Genomic DNA, 13,210 nt, shown 5'->3' on the forward strand with positions numbered 1-13,210 from the left:
TGTGTTTGAGAAACGACATGATTTTTAGTGGTATCTATACAAAATGAAATAACTCTGCAGTTGCTGTGATTGATAAGCCTTTACTCTGTGCACCAAATATGTGTTTTTCCTCCTTACAAGCCTACCATTTCCTTCATATTGCACTGAAAACACTTAAAATCAGTCTAAGTGCACATGACTCATGACGGACCTGAATTGCTGCACTTGTAAGTCAGTAAATTCAAAGTTTCTGATGTCATGTTCCTGTTTTGTCCACCTACTACTGTACATACTGTTCCCATTAATAGTACTTAAGCTGTTATCTTGCACCAATGCACTCAGGCACACACGTTCTTGCAATGTGTTGCTAACCATCAGCCTCTCTCTCTTTTTGGATGGCAGCATGGATGGGTTGTTAAAGTGTGGCCCATGACTTTAAAATGACAGATTTGGTTTGTAACAGTTGGTATCCTTGTGCAAATGTCCATAACCTGCTCCAGGGCCCCTGGAAATTCACTTGGACTCCATGTAAATGTAAAATGCAGATTCCTTCTGTAGTCACGAGGAGTGAAAAATGGACGTTAACATACTAACATACACAAGCAACAAATTGTATTTTCTCAAAACTATTGTACAACACAGTTAATGCTATGGTTAGTCAACACTTCAAAACAAAAATATATTTGCTGCTGTGGTTTAATCTCTAGAAAATAGGGTAGGTCCTGGTGCTGGAATGACTTACTAGAGAGCGAAAATAGTGCAAAACAAATGCACTAATTACTCCTATGCAAGTAACATTTACTAAAAAAGTGCCCAACTGGTTTAAGAAATACATTGTACAATGTAACTATGTATTTGTAATCTGTTTTGATTTTTGTTTTTTTTTTAAGATTTACATCTTCAGTAGAAACCAGAGGTCTTGGCTCAGAACCACAGACAGGGTAGGGAAGGCAGAAATTGTCACAAAGTCAAGCATTGTGGAATTTAATGTGATTTGTTAACAAAAAATAGGATATCTCCAGCCTTATCCTTTAAAATTGAAGACTTGAAGTTTCATTTTATCCTTACTGTAACTAGATGATATGTGTTATGTATGCACTGAGGCTTTTTCACTAAACAAGACATTTTAATCTAATCTACAAGCGCTTCAGACATGACAGCCCCCTGCAGCCCCTGGGGAACCCTCTCTCTCTTGCCTCCTCCACTCTTTTTAGTTAACTGTACGCCACAGAGCTCTGAGCAAAACACGGCTAATACTTCTAACTCGATCTTTCAAATGAACACGAACAAGTGAGTAGGATGAGGAACAAAATGAGAAATAAAGACAAAGGAGGGGTTGGCTTGCAGAGGGAATGAGCAAAGAGCTGAGGGATAAACGGAGGGAGGGAGGGACAGTGACACAGAGGGAGGGGGAGGAGGAGGAGGCAAATGTGAGAGTTGACCAGCGGGGAAAAAATGGTGAGGATAGTTGAATATTCATTATCAACCCACTGGGGAGAAATCTACAGTCCTGTTGCTACTGTGTGTGGGACTGCTGCTGACACTCACATCCAGAAACACTTCTACATCTATGCCTAACAATGCTGAAGCTGTTTATAGTGGAATATGTTGAATAAGACCCAGCAGCACCACCTCTGATTAATTCCTATCAAGCTACATCAGCAGCACAACAGCAGCCTAACCAGCAGGCAGATACATTGCACCTAATCAGACAGCATGAGCCTAAACTATGGCTTCCCTGGCCCAGTGTCCCTCGGAATTTATGTCCATATGGTTCTGCACCTCATGATTTGGGTCCTTTGCCAATGTTCAACGCCAGCTCAGGAAGTAGTGTGTCCCTTATGCAGCGAGGTGTGGGTGGAGAGGTGGAGGAGTTCGTGTCCTGTCACAAACCTGTAATTAGCATTTGCTTATTGTTTTTGTTTTTACCATCACCATTACCTTCATGTTTCATTATGTTCACTTCTTTCTGACCCCACACCCCCAGGTTTTCCTCATTTTCAAACCAGTCTTCAGACCCACCTTACAGCAGCTGACTCTAGTGAGTGACATTACTTGAATTATTTTATCAGATTAAGATAACAATTCCTTAGTCATATTTTAATTGCCACTATGATCTTCCCCTAACCTTCAACAAACTACAGATATTGCAGAAAATCTTTAAGATGCTGTTATTGAACATAATCCAGTCTTGTCTGATGACAGGGTTGTGCATTTTTTGTAATTAAGTAAATTTCTTATTAATTTCCAACATAGTTGAAATTATTATTATTATTACATAATTTACTTGGTAGGTCCTGGAAGGCACTACATAAGCATTCATTTATTCATATATTTATTAATTCACTGGAAAGGTTATTGTCCATATATGTTGAATTGTATGCTTGCCTGTAGGCAAATTTCATATTGTTGCATGTTCAGAAATACTCTCTAAGTTACACCAGCAATTAATTTTAATTAATTGTACAGAGGTGTAACAGTCTCTTTATTTTCCCTTTAATTAGTACTACATTATATAGTTCCTTCAGAGAAAGATCTTGAAAATGATTGGGCTGTTAAATAAAGCTACCTTTATTTGCCCAACAGACAACCACGACTTTCTGCAGAGATTGTGTGTAGTCATGAGATGCTAACATTCAGTTTTTGCATTCATCATTTTATTTAGATCTTTTGAATCATATTCCCAGCTTTTTATAACACTATAGTTGAGTTAAGAGGCATTTAAAAGCCAAGAAAAGACTGATGGTATCAGCTTCAGAGCTTTCGTTAGATAGTTATTGCTGCAGGGACTGGACATTACAGTCAGAGGTCCTTCAAAGACAGAGGAATGAGCCACAATATGAGTGTGAATCCGTATAACCCCTAAGAACAAAAGAACAAGGTGACATTTGACAAACAACCGCTGTGGGTGTCTTTGTGTCATCCTTAAAGGGTCCTCTTGGGATGATTAGGACAAGAGACAGAGAGGTCATCCTCTGTGCCTTTCTTCCATCTCTTCAGGCCTCACTTCCACATGCACATGCTCTATCTCTATCTGTATTAATCAAACTATTCATGAATACAGGCATACATGAGTGATGACACACACATCGTTTCCTTTGCAGGCCAACGACGATGGCCCAAAGTCACCCTGCTGCAGTTTGGCCGCAGGACAGCAAGTGAGTCAGCTTGCTCAGCCAGCCGCACAGCCCTGTCTGCTTTGTCTATCAGGCTGCCTGTTTATCTGCCGACCTTCAGTATTTCATTGTGGGTTTATCTTGTCTGTCTGACCTGCCTGGTTGGTCTGTATTTTACATTGCCTGCATCTCTCTTTTCCTCTCCCTTCCTCCTGGTTAAGGCATCAGTATGCTTCAAAAAATGACCTTGTGAAGTGAAGGAAACCTCATACCTCCACAAATTTAGATTGACAGTACAACAAGCATGCCAACTTCATGCTTGATCAGATGTCCTGATGGGAGAAAGTATATATAATTTGAAGTTTTTCTTTTATTACTTTATCCTTCACACAACTACTTATGTCACTTTTCATGTGCAAAACAAAGGGCAACCGCATGAGTGCCTCTTAGGAGAGACTATTTCCCTACTGAAGGACACATAGCACCTCACCCTTCTTTGACTGTGGTCATTCATAACAGTATTAACAGCTGCCTTCGGATGTGTTCAGATGACACCTCATATAACCTAGTTTATTTGAAGCATACTGACGCCTTTCAGTCCAATCAATGTTGCTAGATGAGATATTTAGAAGAACAGGGTGTTCCTCTCCAGACGTGATCCAACCTTCTTGAAGAGAGCTTTTAATTTACATACTCTGCAGTGCTTAATCTTCATCATCCTTTCTTTCCTGCCATCCTCCTCTACACTATCCCCCTCTTGTCCCTCCAGGCCCAGCCATGGGCTCCACACCCCTCCATGGAGCTCAGGGTCAGCCATAGGATCGTCTGGTGGATTCCTGGCCATCACAGCTGTCTGGTTGTACTCTGCCAGCCTGGTCAGCAGATGTTTCACCACCTCTGGACGAGCCTCCGCCAGGTCTGACCTCTCATAGGGGTCAGAGGTGACATTAAACAGCCAAACTGACTTCCCCAGCTCATTGCGCCGCTTCTCGAGTTTCTGCCACCGTTCTGGACCAACGGGAAGAGCCTGTGGTGGTATCCAGTCCCCGTCGCCTACATTTCCTGTAAGTAGCTTCCAGTCCCCTGCCCTTATTGCAGCCCTTACGGCTGTGTCCCATATCCCAAACCCGTTGAGTACCAACGCCTTGTCATATGGCTCCCCGGGCTTCCTGGAGACTGGGTCAATGTTGAAAAGGATTTCAGTGCGAGGACAGGGTAGGTCCTCGCTGATAGCACCCCAAACATTGTGGCCGTCAAGGCCATGGTGGGACTGCAGAGCCCCGGCCAGCCCCAGTAATGTGGGGTACCAGTCAGAGACGTGGATCAGTGCTCTGCTGACTACACCCTTCTTCTTCAGGAGGGGACTATGGACAAAGCCCACAGCCCTGATGCCCCCTTCCCAGTAGGTCCCTTTGCCACCTCTCAGAGGCCAGTTACTTCCTCCAGAGAGCGGCTGCCCACCATTATCAGATGAGTAGATCAGTACTGAGTTTTGATAGAGCCCACTGGTCTTCAGTTCCCGGACCACTTCTCCAACCCCATCATCCAGGCAGCTCAACATGGCTGCGTAATGGCGCCTGAGACGATTGCCCTGGGAGTCATAGTAATGCAGAAAATTATCTGGTACCTGTAAGGGTGTATGGGCGGCCTGAAGGGACAGATAGAGGAATAGGGGTTTATGGGGGTCATGGTTCCTCAGGATTTGCTTCACTCTGGTTGGAAAGAAGGAATATTAAAAAGGCTTGTCTCTTTGTATGTATGAATTTATTTAATTTAATGTATACCTCCAGGCTCACCTCTCTATGTAAAGCAGTGTGGAGTAGTTGCCCGTCATCTCCCAGGCAGGCCTGACTCCGTCATGCAGATCAAACCCACAAGCTTCAGCCCCATCGCAGCTCTGATAGGAGAAGTGGTCCCCGCTTCCAGTCAGCGTGCCCAGGAAACTCTGAAAGCCACGTCCTGTGGGTAGGCAGCTCGTTCTACAGAATCCCAGGTGCCATTTACCCACCATGTGTGTTGCATATCCAGCCTCAACCAGTCGCTCCGGTAGGGTGGGAATGTGCGGGGGCAGGCAGAGGGGCTGGCGTGGTCGGATGATTGAATGCTGGAGTCCAGTGTGAATTTGGTAGCTGGAAAGAGAGGGAGAGAGAAAAGATGTGACAAAAGCAGTGTCTTGATAAGATATTAAATTTCACAGATGGTTTAAGCAATATTGCACCCTTGGATACTCTCACAGTGTTCATCAAACTAAAATGTTCAGTGATTTAAAAGTACTGAGTTCTAATTTGACTTTTTTGTTGTACCCACTTTACATCAACCTGCAAAATTTCTGTTTGCAAGTTATTCACAGAACATACTCAGATATATAGCTATTTTGCTGGAAGGTATGTTTTTTAAGAGTGTGTTTTATTGTGGATTTGTCCTTTAAAGATTAGATTAATCTTAGCTCATCAGCTTTGATATTGCTATTACGTGAGACAGCTGTGTCTCCAGCAGTGTGCACTGAAGACAGACAATCCCTACATACAGATAATTTCTGCTTTTGTACCCAATATCATGATCAATCAAAAGGCTATTATTCCAACAAAACAGGATTTAGAAAGAAAATAATGCTTCTTTAATTAATAGTGTCTTTGTTATCCATCCATAACTCAAAAAACAAGTACATTTTGTTCCAGTGATAAGCTAAGACAAATAATCTAGTGGTTGATCTTGGCATTACAGGTGGTAAACAGTATCTTTTTATATATTTTCTGGCCTTGTATATATTGCATGTTGCCTCAATACTGAATAATCCCTTGCAGATGTCACCAAAAGACAAAAAGCCTGTCTATACTATGCATGATTTCATTATAAAAGAACTGATGCAGTAGCTGAATGATTATCCCACCAGAATAATGATGTAATGATGAGGAAATTACTCACCGCCCTGTCATGAGTTGACTGCGAGATGGAGAGCAGATAGGCTGGACATAATAATTTTCAAGTTTGACCCCTTCTGCTGCCAGCTGGTCCAACACAGGAGTGTGGATGTCTGAGCCATGGTAGCCAATATCTCCATAACCCTGGTCATCCACCATGATAAAGATAAGGTGAGGAGGCCTGGGCCCGACACTTTGATTTGAAGGTAATGCCTCACAGAGGCAGCTAAGGCCACTGAGCAAGGTCACTACAATCACCAGGAAAAACACAGAGCAGATTCTTCCCCTCATCTCCGCAAATGCTCTGTGGCTAATATCTACTAAAGTCTGATTTTGTCTGTATATTTCTGTTCTGCTTAGTCTGCAGTCAGTAAATCTCAAACTGCAGAAAAACAGGCAGATCCGTGTGTCCGAGGAACTCGTCCAAAAGCCTTATCTGTCCATTAAGTATGAGTTGTCGTCTTTTTCTGAGGCTTATTCTTGGGTTTTGTGAGATGGGGCTGAGTTGGTGCCAGCTGCTGTGGTGGGTGGGGAAAAACTGCTGTCTCTAGGATGGGCAAGAAGTTTGTACAGGTGTGTGTGTGTGAGAGAGAGAGAGAGAGAAAGAGAGAGTGAGAGAGGCTTCCGTCTTTACAGTCCCTTGCTACATTCCTCTGTACTTCCAGGCGCCTCATACGATGGCTGGGAAGACCTGCATAACTGAAATACAGTTTCACACATGCATGAACATACAGACATTGTGGTCTTGGCTAAAAACCTAAACCATTCTTTTATAAATGGCTCTATGAACACCTAAGTAAAACTACTTGTGGAAAGTTGAGATCTGCTCAAAATGGTCAACTTTTCGTCATACTGGTATCTGTCTTCATTGCCACCATCGTAGGAGGATTGGCAGGACAAAAAACAAGAGAGTTTAAAAGGAACAGTAAAGCAAAAGAGCTTCGGGAATGTCATGCTTAAAATAAACGCTGATAAAAACAATAGCCTTAAAGGCATAGTTCAACATTTTGGGAAATACGCTTATTCTCTCTTGGTGAGAGTGAGCTGAAAAGATTGATGAAGCTACAGCCAGCAGCCTGTTAGCTTAGCATATAGACTGGAAACGGATGCCAACAAGTTGCCTGGCTCTACCTGAATTTAACTGAATCTGCCCAAAAACACCTCTAAAGCTCACTGATTAATATGTTATATCTTATTACAGAGGAAACCATTTAAAACCAATCTATATTGCTGCCACTACCACAATTGCTGTCATTGATAATGTCATTGCTGCTTTTTTCTCTGACTGCCACTCCTATTGAATAAAAAAGTGCTATTACAACTGCAGCTAATACTTCCACTGTGATTTCCCACATTGCACATTTCAAAATATATTGTAAATCCCTAATGAAAATCAAATAATCTATGTCATCTTTCTTTCTTTCTTTTTTTTTTATTGCTTGATACTGCTCAATTAATAGAGTCACCCAATGACAATTACTGCCTGCGCTGGGGCAGTGAAACCAATCCGACTATGTAGGAACATCCGGTATTGTGATGAGAATGTGTATCGACCGCAGGGCTCTTAGCCCTCACCTCACTGCCATCTCCCTCCCATAATGTTGAGAGGAAATCAATGCCTCAGATACAAGTCCATTTCCTACTTTGTAGAAGGAAAGTCATGTTGCCTTACCCTGTGGGAAATTTCACAGGCTTTTTGCCCACAGTGAGAGTGAGGCATATGCTGGAGAGATTGAGATCTACAGCGGGAGAGGGCAAGTCGACGATGAGGTAAGAATGAGGCTGACGAAGTGGGGAGGGGCGATGCATTGAAGTGGATCAGATGAAAGAATTGGTGGCAAATGGGAACATGTGAAAAGGAACGTATAACATAAAAAAGCAAAGTAAAAGTGACACAGGGGGCATTGGAAAGGAGAGGAAAAAAAGAGGGATAACAGTGAGACAGAAAGCAATAATGTGCACATGAGAGAAAGAGAGCTTCACTGTCTAAGATGAAGGAGGACAACATAAACAAAGTGGCATAAAAGGAGCAGTCACTTTGTCTTGCTGTGTATGTACGTCTGGGTCTCTGGGTGTAGCCATCAGTTTGCCTCAGGGAAATGCAGGGCGACATGAACTCCGTTTTACTGCTTAGAGGGGGGAGGACCGGGAGGGAGGGAGGCTGTAAAAATGGAAAGTGACAAATGTCTTCTTGAGGAATAGAGAGAGCAAGGGATTGTGGTCTTCCCTCAACTGTCTCTGTGTTTCAGAGACACAAAGAAAATATATTAGCAAAAACTCTATTCTGTTGTTTTCTTTTGTATAATGTTATCTGCAGAGGTGCATGTTAAAGAAAAACAAATGACAATAAATGTTGATGTCATGTCAAAAATAAACATTTTAAAAGTAAGGTAAAAGGGCTCAACTTTTTGCAGCATTTCAGGACATATTGTACACTGCATCATCAACAAATACTAAACCGTGGAAAATACTCTGCAGTGCAACAAAGGGAGAATTGGTCAGTGTCTATGCAAGGGCAAAAACTGCAGCCCAGTGTGTATTTGTACAGTGATTTGCGTGTGAACATCTCTGTATGTATGTATATGTATGTGTGTGTGTGTGTGTGTGTCTGTGTACTTTGGAAAAGGCAGTGGTGCAGAGTAGAAGAGAGTAGCAGTGGGTGTGATTTATTCATGACGACGAATAAGTGACTCACTCGATCTGGAGTCACTCTTTTGAGCTAGGGCTAAAGCCCTCGCCTGTGTGTGTGTGTGTGTGTGTGTGTGTGAAACTGCGTCTAAAAATGACTTTCATTTTAAAACATATCTTCCCACATAAAAAATAAAGAATTTTTTATTAAAAAGTCCCCGTCTGACTTTTTTTTGTGGGGTAATTTAAATAGTCCCCCATAAGCACAGATGTATTCATGGTACAGTAGATGATATCATTGATATTTATGGATCCCTGCCTAACTCAAAACACAGGGCTGGCTTTCTCCCTAAAATATGCATTTAAAGCTGAACTTGGTAATTTTGCATGCTGACAGCGCTAAATAACAACAACAGGTAATATTTTTATAAAATTGCAACAATGGCGGTGTAACATGATAGAAGTGCCATTAAAGTACTAAAGCACCATCCCAGAAAAATGGTAATACGCGCACGCACAAATACACACTATCTAAAGTGAGGTGGTCTAAAGTTACGTCTGTTTCTCTTCAGTAGTGGGCTCCGAGACATCACACAAACACAGTGACTCCCACCAGCCCTGAATGTGATGCTGACAGAGACCCCGGCTCTACTGCTCCTGAAATGCTCAGGGATCATCTTCCAGCCGGCAGAAACTCAATCCACTCCCTATTCTCCTCACCTTACTCAGTGATGGATTGACAAGATGAGGCTGAGGGGGTGGGGGAACACTCAGTCTCATCCCATCAAACATACCACCCACACAGAGGATGCTGGTGGCCTTATGTTAGATTAGAAAACTTTGGGTAAACTTTTGCTCTGCGCTATCGTCCTCCTCTTTACAGTACCTCCTTGGCTGGGCCGTTCCAACCTATCAGACATTTCCCACAAGGAGAGTAAGTTCTGGCTTTGACTCATCAAAAATGAAAGGGGTTATACAAGCTCAGTGTGAGTGTGTGAGTGTGTACTGTGTTGGTACAGTCAGTGGAGAGTGCCACCGTGAGGATTAAAGGAATAATGCATGTATTTCAATGGCAAAGTTGGTAAAGGAGAAAAGGCCATGCTTCTCAAAAATATGCCATGGAGACCAACAAGCTTCCTGATTTTGTTTTCATCCAGCTACTATAGATGCTGATTCTAATAATTAGCACCAGAGAGGAAGAAGTATATGCTCAACTCAGAAAGTTGGCATGGAAATGTGCAACATGTGAGAATGACTGGTACAGTGGGTGTGCACGGGTGCTGCACGAGTGCTTACATTTGCAGACAGGGTGCATTTATTCCTTCAAATGAAGTTTAATGAAGGCTTAGTTGTAAAAGAGAAACCACCAAATTAGTTTTTTAAAAACCCTCGCTAAATAGATAGAAAACAAAGTATGGTCTTTTCAGTGTCACAAGCAAAGAAGGTGCAGAGAGTGCACATCCAACACCAGCTGGGAAAAGGACAAAAGCAGCATACAAAGGAAAGAGAGAGGTAGTCTTCACATTAAATATTACAAGCTCTCTAAAGGTTAATGAAGCAACATTACAACCATCAAGGTCTGTATGTGAAAAATAGCATGCTGCAAAATCTATTATCCCTGTTAACTGTTTATATCGTGATGGAAATGTAAGTAGAGCTGTGATTTTTGTCTGTATATAGCTTTTCTTTTACACGGACATTTGCCTGATGTTGATGGTCAAACTGTTGCCTCATTGAACATCCCCTTTTCCTTTTCAGAATTTTAAGACATTCAATCAGTGTGGATCTATGAATGGCAATATCAGTCGGTCGATTGGTCCATTACTTTAGTCCAGACTGAAATATCTCAATATTGGATGGACTGCAGAGAGCTGGGGCTTCTGTGGACAGGTCTGCACCTCAGAGAATGAATCCTACTGCCTTTGTTGATTCCCTGACTTTTTCTCTTGCACTACCAACAGTTTTAGTTTTTTGTGACATGTCTTCACAACTATTGCCATGACATTCGATTACATTGCTGTTTCAGGTACCATTACCATTCATTTGAATTTTTCCAACACTATTTTAGTGGTAAATGTTATCATGCTAACACACTTAACTAAGACGGTGACGGTATTTTTCAGGAATGTCACATTCACAAACGCACATTAACACACTGAAGCTGTCCAGTATGAACACAGTCTGATCTGACGGCCACTGAACTGCTCCAAAATAAGCTATTCTAAGACTTAAAAAGAGTATTTATTTACTGAATCTCAAACATCCACAAAGACATATCTATTACCACGATTATGGGTGTAATGGTGATACTGTACAACTAAATATTAGTTTAGTGGACTGGATAAGAAGGATTGAGGTCACTGAGAATGCATAAATACTGATTAAGGATAACTGTATGTTTATGCAGTGGTTAGTTTCCACCACCTGAAAGTGGTAGACAGAACTTACATATGAATGCTAGCTTGGACGGAAGCAGGAAGTGTTTACTGACACTTAACCACACACACAAAAAAAAAACTGCATAGCAACCAGTGAACTATCCGTCTGGTTTTGTCTTTGACCAATCAGAGCTTGATTAGAGTTGCGTGTTGTATAACATATTTTCAGACAGATGGTCTGCACCATTGTTTGATGCGAGCTTGGAAGTGTGTGTAACCTCCGTGTGCTGTCACCAGTGGGTGTCACACATACACACACACAGAGGTTATGAGGGGCCACCTGGCGTGATGCCTGCATCTGTGTCATGAAGAAGATGACACAGGACTCATCTCTCCCAGGGCAGTGGGAGTCCTGGGAGAGATGCAGCACTGTCTGTCACATACTGGGGTCAGGAGTTCAGTGTATGAGCGGGAAACTGGCTGGTGGCACAGAACGAGAGAGTCTGTCAGCGTGAAGGAAAATTCAAGCAGCTGAAATTAGAGAAGTAACTTTTTGCTGACACAGATCTCATAAAGTAAAGAAAAGGACATCCTAGTGATGGGAAGAATTAAAACTGAAAGAGGGACTTGACACTCACCAGGAAACTCACATCTGGACCAACTTAAAGCCAGACCAACTTATTCAAACATTTTCTGCCATTGGACATCTACACACAGTTGGACATCTTGAAAATTGCAGAAATGTTGCACTTATATCCAAAAACAGATCAAATACACATATAATTCATATGACTTAATAGGGACCATATGTATTTATATGAGATTACAGTAGATCAACTGTATCATGAGGCAGTCTTCACACACAGGGCCTGATTCTGCTTAAATAATATTATTAATTCCCTGAAGAAATCCTGCAAATTATGGACCTTACAAAAAGCTAGAGTTTAAAAATATGTTGCCAAATGTCAGAATTATTCCTCCTTAGATGGGAAAACCAACCTTTTTAACTTGACATTTAAAAAATGTGAGACTCTCAGGGGTCATTTAAAATGTGTTTCATAAAAAGGGTACAGTATGATGTCGAGTACAATATGTTCTCACTGTGCAGATCAACTTCCATTTTTAATTGACATTTACTGTGTGCATTTCCCTGCATAGAAAATAAACTAGAAGGTTTACAATGCTTTACATGTTAAAGTTTTGTGTTCACTTTTTTAAAACGCCCATCATCCTGTTTGATTGCTTTAGCCTCTTGTCACCATCCTTACTTTCTGTATCCACTTCAACTAAACATATACACTGTTCACTTTGTGTACTGCCTTTTCCAAAAGCTCAGTTTACATTATGTTTCTTTGTATGGCAGCGCTGGCAGCTGCTGGTTGGCAGTGTCAGCCATGCTGGCACAGATGCCTCAGTTAAAGGGCACTGGGTCTACGCCTGCTGCTACTCAACAAATCTGTCTGTCAGAGTCTACTTGGGAAGGCAAGTTGGCCTACAGAGAAGTCATTAAACAGAAAAAAACGAGAGAGAACAGAGAGAACAGAGAAAATGTCCAAAGCTCTTCACAGGGAAAAATGGTTGAAAAAGAGGAGAAAATAAGACACACTATGAGACTGAGAGAGAAAGCCTTGAAAGGAGAGATAGGCAGACACAAGCTAATTAACAGGGGGAACATGAGAGGGACGATGCTGTCGCCTCACTTAACAGTTCTCCCATGTCCGCAGGAAAAAACACTGCTTCCTCCATTTCCTGAGTTAAAGCAACAAACAGCGAGACATTTTGTTGCCACAGCACAAAAGAGACACTATAGAATAAAAAAACATATGGAGCCACAGCAGAAAGGAGAAACATTCTAGCCATGCTGCATATGGATTTTGACCTTTTTACTTTTCTTGAAAGACAGCCAACTTCTGTCCTGGGCAGAGTGACTTAGCAGACCTCTTCCTGACTTCTTGCAGGGCTGCCTACTGAAGCCACAACTCTCTGCAGTGCAGTCCCTTTGCTCAGTTTCACAGGGAAACAGTTACTAACAGGTGGTTTAGCTGAATATGTTTGTTATAGAATATCACAAATTTTCTTTCCTGCTCACAAAGTCACAGGGTCTTTACAGTCTCTCTCAACAATACTGGGACAGGATTAGGGTTGTGTTTTTTGGACTCAGAGGAATGTGAAAATTTGAAAATAATGA

General features: G+C 41.9%; 1 protein-coding gene across 1 annotated transcript; it reads right to left on the reverse strand.

The window, feature by feature from the left end:
* Positions 1 to 2,614: 2,614 nt before the first annotated feature.
* Positions 2,615 to 13,006, reverse strand: LOC108896234 (arylsulfatase I). The gene is made up of 4 exons (XM_051076573.1): positions 12,902 to 13,006; positions 6,021 to 6,563; positions 4,892 to 5,224; positions 2,615 to 4,807 (listed from the first exon to the last, which is right to left on the reverse strand). Exons 2-4 carry the CDS (start codon positions 6,305 to 6,307, stop codon positions 3,721 to 3,723), a joined length of 1,707 nt encoding a protein of 568 aa, XP_050932530.1. The 5' UTR covers positions 6,308 to 6,563; positions 12,902 to 13,006; the 3' UTR covers positions 2,615 to 3,720.
* Between the last annotated feature and the right edge of the window lie 204 nt (positions 13,007 to 13,210).

This window comes from Lates calcarifer, linkage group LG16_LG22, assembly GCF_001640805.2.
Source record: "Lates calcarifer isolate ASB-BC8 linkage group LG16_LG22, TLL_Latcal_v3, whole genome shotgun sequence".
Classification (NCBI taxonomy): Eukaryota; Metazoa; Chordata; class Actinopteri; family Centropomidae; genus Lates; species Lates calcarifer.

Excerpts from the sequence above, each read along its gene's own strand:
- LOC108896234 (XM_051076573.1), bottom strand. The coding sequence starts at position 6,307 with ATGAGGGGAAGAATCTGCTCTGTGTTTTTCCTGGTGATTGTAGTGACC. Across the intron at positions 5,225-6,020 it reads AGTCAACTCATGACAGGGCG|CTACCAAATTCACACTGGAC; the intron begins GTGAGTAATTTC and ends CTCTCTTTCCAG. Across the intron at positions 4,808-4,891 it reads ACACTGCTTTACATAGAGAG|AGTGAAGCAAATCCTGAGGA; the intron begins GTGAGCCTGGAG and ends CTTTCCAACCAG.